Source organism: Ovis aries, chromosome 1 (assembly GCF_016772045.2).
Source record: "Ovis aries strain OAR_USU_Benz2616 breed Rambouillet chromosome 1, ARS-UI_Ramb_v3.0, whole genome shotgun sequence".
In the NCBI taxonomy this organism is placed as follows: domain Eukaryota; kingdom Metazoa; phylum Chordata; class Mammalia; order Artiodactyla; family Bovidae; genus Ovis; species Ovis aries.
Genome location: NC_056054.1, coordinates 250,668,977 through 250,676,342, shown reverse-complemented (window position 1 = coordinate 250,676,342; position 7,366 = coordinate 250,668,977). Strand labels below are relative to the sequence as shown.

General features: G+C 44.6%; 1 protein-coding gene across 1 annotated transcript; it reads right to left on the bottom strand.

Moving 5' to 3' along the window:
- Nucleotides 1-5,821: 5,821 nt before the first annotated feature.
- On the bottom strand, nucleotides 5,822-6,920 carry PRR23B (proline rich 23B). The gene has a single exon (XM_004003881.6). The coding sequence runs from the start codon at nucleotides 6,656-6,658 to the stop codon at nucleotides 5,867-5,869; it is 792 nt and encodes a 263-aa protein (XP_004003930.3). The 5' UTR covers nucleotides 6,659-6,920; the 3' UTR covers nucleotides 5,822-5,866.
- Between the last annotated feature and the right edge of the window lie 446 nt (nucleotides 6,921-7,366).

Here is a 7,366-nt window from a genome sequence, read left to right as displayed (position 1 = left end):
CGACTGAATGACTTCACTTTCACTTTTCTTTTTTATTATTTTTATTTTTTTAATTTTATTTTTTTTTACTTTACTGTATTGGTTTTGCCATACATTGACATGAATCTACCACAGGTGTACATGAGTTCCCAATCCTGAACCCCCTCCCACCACCCTCCCCATATCATCTCTCTGGGTCATCCCAGTGCACCAGCCCCAAGCATCCTGTATCCTGTATCAAACCTAGACTAGTGATTCGTTTCTTACATGATAGTATACATGTTTCAATGCCATTCTCCCAAATCATCCCACCCTCTCCCTCTCCTACAGAGTCCAAAAGTCTGTTCTTTACATCTGTGTCTCTTTTGCTGTCTCGCATATAGGGTTATCATTACCACCTTTCTAAATTCCATATATATGTATTAGTATACTGTATTGGTGTTTTTCTTTCTGGCTTACTTCACTCTGTATAATTGGCTCCAGTTTCATCCACTTCATTAGAACTGATTCAAATGTATTCTTTTTAATGGCTGAGTAATACTCCATTGTGTATATGTACCACAGCTTGCTTACCCATTCATCTGCTGATGGACATCTAGGTTGCTTCCATGTCCTGGCTATTATAAACAGTGCTGTGATGAACATTGGGGTACATGTGTTTCTTTCAATTCTGGTTTCCTCGGTGTGTATGCCCAGCAGTGGGATTGCTGGGTCATAAGGCAGTTCTATTTGTAGATTTTTAAGGAATCTCCACACTGTTCTCCATAGTGGCTGTATTAGTTTGCATTCCCACCAACAGTATAAGAGGGTTTCCTTTTCTCCACACCATCTCCAGCATTTATTGCTTGTAGACTTTTGGATCACTTTCACTTTTCACTTTCATGCATTGGAGAAGGAAATGGCAACCCACTCCAGTGTTCTTGCCTGGAGAATCCCAGGGACGGGGGAGCCTGATGGGCTGCCGTCTCTGGGGTCGCACAGAGTTGGACGTGACTGAAGAGACTTAGCAGCAGCAGCAGCACACAACTTTTCAAGTTTGTTATTAAATCCTTAAATTTACTGTAGTAAGAGAGATCCTGAATGTCCTTTCCTGGATCAATTCAGTCTTCTCTGAATCCAGAAATGAGCACTGGCAGCTCTGACCAATACATGCGTAAGTAATATGTGCCAGATAATCCTGGGGCTTATGCATCCAAAAGAATGCTAAATTCTTCCATGAATATTTGTTGGTTTTGTCATGATTTAGAGGAACTCGTACAAATAACTCCTAATTAAGCTCAGGTCCAAGGTTTAAACTCTGAAGTTGTCTGAATACCTGGTGCATGGATCTTCAGAGGCAGATCGCATTTTGGGCATCTGGACAAGGGGAATTGGAAAGAAGAGTCAGTGGAAGTTCAGAGAGAGAATGGCAGGAGAAGAGGTAGATTGATATCTAGGAAAGGCACCTGGAGGACTTAATAGAGAAGTAAGTTTAGTTTAGATTTTTTTTTTTCAAATTGGTCATTAGCTTTGGCTAGAGAATGTTTTAATGAAGCAACTTTTGATTCAGAGTTTTGTGTGGAAACCTCCTTATACCAAATCAAAATATGCTGCCCATTGAAACTGAGAAATCTTCCATCTTATTGGAGAAGCCTCTCAAATGAACAACTTTGTTCATGTCAGGTCTTCTTAGGTGAAGTTATGTCACTTAGAGATAGGCATAGGAATGAGGAATTGAATGAGATGACGTGGAAGAAGCACACATCTTTTCTGGAAGAGCAGAAGTTCTACACTTCAACTACCCTGTAAGAGTTGCTAATGGTGGGTAAATGTGGTGTTTGAGCACCTTGTGACTTAGGTCCCAACATGACTTCTCTGAATGCAGACTCTACCGCCTGACACCAAAGAGAAAATTCTTTTTGGATTAAAGCCAAACTTTCAAGGCAAAAGAAACTGAGAAGAGAACCTCATCTGGTTTTATTGAAGACTCAACTGCCAAGTATGTGCAAATGGATGCCAGTCTGAGGAGAACTTTAAACTCACAAGATTGTGAGGTTGACTTGAACAGCAGGCTTATAGGACACAATTTTGTGTTCTGCCCAATGATTCCCTTTCTTGTGATGAACAAGATTGTTATTCAGCATGGCAGAAAATGGAATCACGAAAGAGAACTAAAGGGCCTTAAAATGAATGCCTGGATGTCACCAACGATGCCAAATAAGCAGAACCAGTAACAAAACCTGGTACCCAACTGAGAATAAATAGCTAAGGAACTCAATGCAATGAGAGACTTCAGACATGGCATGGACTTTACACATTGGTGTGGACACTATAAGCTGAGAGTAGCTTACAGCACAAGGTGTTCTATGAGTACCACACTTAGTCCAGGGCTGAGAGTTATGGCCATGGGGAATGGAGACTGCCTCACTGGGACCCCCAGGAAAACTGAATATGAACTAAGGCTGCTCAAAGTAGGACAAGTAGGGGATACTTATTCAGAGCTTGATATATAGCAAGAGAGTCAGCCCCATCACCTGCATTTGAGAGCTGATAGGCAGGTAAGGGAGTGAGAAAGGTTTATAGTGCAAAAAGGGAGGGCTTCTATTGTGTTTGAATAGAGGTTATTGGCAGGGGAAAGCTAGAGGCAGGCTAACTAGACGCAGGGAATCCTATACAATTGATTTGATTTGTGGATTTTGCATTTTAAGCATAATATATTTGACTTTCTTAAAATGGCCCTGAGTTGAAAAGAAGAAAGAAAGTATTCGTTGCTCAGTTGTGTCTGACTCTTTGCAACTTCATGGACTGTAGCCTGCTGGGCTCCTCTGCCCATGGAATTCTCCAGGCAAGAATACTGGAGTGCGTAGCCATTCCCTCCTCCAGGGAAATCATCCTGACCCATGAATTGAACCTGCTTCTCCTGTATTGTCAGGGGGATTCCTTACCGTCTGAACTACCAGAAAGAGGGATGAAAATTAGGGATGTTGGCAGTTTTTGACAAAATCCTGATCATTGGGGCCAGTTACCACAGGGCTTATAGTTTTGTTTCTGGGCGGCTTGCTGCAAAGTTTGTGGGTCAGAATTTTGTTGTCGTAAGTGCTCTGGTCACTGTTAGTTTGTACAATCAGTCACTCAGATCAAAGGCTACCAAGGAGTCTAGCTTCTTAATGGTATCTCCTGCCATCACTGGCCAACCCTGGCCCACTGAACTCATGATGCTGGTGCCTCCCCAGCGCATTACTTTTGGTTAGTTATTACAGTGTCCCTGTAGGCCCTTCCACACCCCCACTAGCTGATATAGTATTCTACTTTAGGTATTATAGCAGTGTACCATACCCATTGCTTTGAACCTTCTGATTTTCTATTGTATCATATTATGCTTAACTTTAGTTACCATCTGGTGGCAAAAAGAGGGGATGGGGGTAAATGAGGTTGGTGCATGTTGTCTTGCCAGGCAGAGGCTTCTGCATCATCTTCGAGCAAGGTAGATGTGCAAGTTTTCATAGAGTGGTAGGCCACTTCTCTAGGCCAAAGATTAAAAGAGATCTGGGGATTCAAGTTATTAATATATAACTACTTAGTTGTCTCCATCTAATGTTTCAGGGCTGAATCATTCTGTCACCTCTCCATTTTAGAAGAGTTAATAAAGGAGATGTGAGAATGTCACTCAGCCACAAAGAGAAGGAAGTTCTGCCATTTGCAACAATGTGGATGGACCTAGAGATCATTATGCGTAATAAAATTAGTCAGATAGAGAAAGACATATACTCTGTTACCACTTATATGTGGAATCTAAAAATATAAAATGACTAAATATATATAATAAAACAGGAACAGACTCACAGATATAAAGAACAAACCAGTGGTTTAACAGTGGGGAGAGGGTAAAGACAAGTATGAGATTAAGAGAAACAAATTGGGGCTTCCCTGATGGTCCAGTGGGTAAGAACCTACGTTACAATGCAGGAGACACTGGTTCAATCCCTGGTCAGGGAAGATCCCACATACTGTGGAACAACCAAGCTCATGCAGCACAACTACTGAAGCCCATGTGCCTAGAGCCCATTCTTTGTAACAAGAGAAGCCATTACAATAAGAAGCCCATGCATCACAACTAGAGAAAAGCCTGCTCACAGCAACAAGACCAGTGCAACCAAAGAGAGAGAGAGAAAGAGAGAAGCAAACTACTATGTATAAAATAGATAAGCAACTAGGACATATTATACAGCACAAGGATATATGGTCATTATTTTGTAAGAACGTCACATGAAATATAATCCATAAAAATACTGAATTATTTTGTTGTATATATAAAACTAATATTGTAAATCAACTATACTTCCTAAAAACAAAGGATGACAATATTAACCATACCATTCAATTTGTATTTGAAGTAATAGCCAATAAAAAAAATTAAGGAAAAATAAGATGTAAGAAGCTTGTCAAAAAATAAAAAAAGAGACAGTACTATCATTATTTGGAGATACTATTATCCATAAAGATAGATATAGAGATATGTCTACATATATATGATAGATATAGATATATCTATAAAGATAAGCCCTCTGGTGGCTCAGACAGTAAAGAATCTGCCTACAATGCAGGAAACTCAGGTTTGATCCCTGGGTTTGGAAGATCCCCTGGAGGAGGCCATGGCAACCTACTCCAGTATTCTTGCCTGGAGAATTCCATGGACAGAGGAGCCTGCCAGGCTACAGTCCATGGGGTTGCAAAGAGTCGGACATGACTGAGTGATTAACACTTTCTTTCTTGGGCTTCCAGGATAGTGCTAGTGGTAAAGAACCCTCCTGTCAGTGCAGGAGACATAAGAGATGTAGGTTTGATCCCTGGATTGGGAAGATCCTCTGGAGGAGGGCATGGCAATCCACTCCAGTATTCTTGCCTGGAGAATCCCAAAGACAGAGGAGCCTGGAGGGCTACAGTCCATAGGTTGCAAAGAACTGGACACGACTGAAGCAACTTAGCACAAAAGATATCTATAAAGATAGATATATCTTTATTATTATCTGATAAAGATATTATCTTTATCAGTCAAGCATAAGAATTTACAGATAAGTGATTGCAGAAATTAAATAATTTTTCTGGATACCAGACCAACATAAGAGCAAATTTTTTCTATATGCCAGTAGCAATGTACAAACATTTTTGGGATCTTACAAGTACAAAAAAACACAGAATCTTTAGAATTAGAAACTTTTCCATGACAACAGAATTGTATTAAAAGTATGTAAGAAAAACGAAAAACAGTTGGTTCTTTTTGGAAACTACCCTTACAAAGCTAGCAATAGAAGTAAACCACTTGCCAACCTAGTCATTCAAATAGAAGGGCCATAATCATTGTTCCCCATTCCCTGTTTTGTATTCAACAAACATTTGTGCACATACAACAATTGGCTAGATCCCCCAAATGGGCTAGAGCCACCATCTAGAAAAGTTGGGACACTAGGGCCAAAAACTACATTGAACAAGACACATCTAGTAATTACTCTACTGGGGGGAAAACAAGGGGGAGGGGCAGTCGTAGGGTGCCTGGGAAAGGATGGCATTTTAAAGAAAAGTGCTGGCACTTGACTTTGAAGAGAAATGGGGGTGGGTTGGGCCGGAGGCATAGAGCTGCTTAGGGGTGACCTCCCTAGAGAAAAACCTAAGTAGTTGTCTTAAAGCACGCTGTGTTTCAAGAGGCTTTTCTTTGCCCAGGTGAGTTTCCTTCCCAGGGATCTAGCCAGCTAGATGTAAAATTTGCAAATGCTGCAAAATTCTGCAGGACAGCGTGCATGCAAAACGCATCACGGCCTTGTGATTCTGGCTGGGTGGGCAACATACACCCAGCAGTCACCAGAACAGTCCATCCTGGTCCCAGCGGTGGCTAAGAATTGTGGGAGGAAGTTCATTCTTGAAACAGGCGTCTCTGGGCCTTTCGAGCAGGAACAGGACGGTGTTGGGGGCGCTCGTGAAAACCTGGACAAGGAGAGGGAGGTAGAGGTTGGAGTGGTGAGTCGGGGAAGAACTCCGGAACGTGCAAGTCTAGGTTGTCTTGGTGGTGAGGAGAGCCTCTCTCTGGAGTAGGGTTGGGCGCCTGAGGCCAGGGTTCTGGGACTAGGCCCAAGAGGTCTGGCTCGGATGCGCTTCTAGGCGAAAGGAGGAGCCCAGCAACTGAGCTGGCGGCTGCATTCATCCTAGCCGGCGGAAACACAGCGTCCGCGTCCTCCTCATAGACCTCTTCTTGGCCAGCGATCTCTGGGACAGGTCCATAGAATCCCCGCTCGAGGGCGATGCATTCCCCAGGAGCGTTCAGGAAAGAGCCCTGTTCCAGAACAAGGGCCGAGTGGCTCTCCCCTTCTAGGAATTCGCTGCTAGAGCCCAGGAGGGCTCCAGGGATCAGTATGAAGGTGTGATCCCCAAGAGAAACTTGCAGCACGGATGTGGGCTCGGGCTCCAGCACCAGGTCGACCTCGTCCAGGGGCAGATGCAGGGCATAGCCGTCGGCCAGAATCACCAGGGAGGTGAGCCCTCCCATGTCTGGGGTCCCCATCACGTTGTCCACTCTCGGCGCTACCTCGAACTCGTGGTCCGGGGCCTCCTCCGTTCGACGGCGCTTGGCAGGGCCGGGTCCTTCGGCCTGCTGTTCCCATTGGTCTGCAGAGGAGGCGCTGGGGCTGTGGGGCCGGCTGCCCATCATTTCAGTGTCGCCGCAGGCCTAGGGAGAGGAAGGGTTCTGTCCTACAGGTAATGACAGTCCGCTTGACAGGCCAGGCCGACGCGGGGCGGTGAGGCGCACGACCGCGGGACGAGGAACGAGTCTTCGGAACTCTGGGATTGCCTCTGGGGAGTCACTCAGTCCTGGCGTCTAGGCGAGCTGTTGGATTTGGCCTTGCGTCTTTGAGCCTTCCGCACCTCACATGGACGGGTTTGCACAGAAGTGGGCAAAGGATGACGTGAGTGACGCCGGCGGAACTTGAGTCGGAAAGCAGCCTCGCGTTAATCCTTGCCCCTTCAGGCTCCGCCCACAGAAATGGAGGCGTCTGTGTTGCGCAAGAGCTGTAGCTGTGGTGGGTAGTTCAAGGTAGACAAATACTTTTATAGGCCTGAAGGGGGCGGAGCAATCATGCAGCTCTAAGACTAGGCTTCCTGGGTCAAGAGTTTGGCTTTCCTCGTGTTGACCTCAGAAGCGGAAACCCTTAACCGGAAAACCGATTAAATTTAAAGTCCCAACAGAGGAATGCTGCACCAGGACCCTGAGATGTAGTTCCCTCATCCCTTGAGACCTCGCCCTGGCAGTGACCTTTTATCTTCTTTTGGTCCAATAGTGAGGTGAGGTCTTAGAAAGTGAAAAGTGAAAGTGAAAGGCACTCAGTCGTGTCCGACTTTTTGTGACCCCATGGACTAT

Bases quoted from the DNA above. Each gene is read 5' to 3' on its own strand.
- PRR23B (XM_004003881.6), bottom strand. From the start codon at position 6,658: ATGATGGGCAGCCGGCCCCACAGCCCCAGCGCCTCCTCTGCAGACCAA.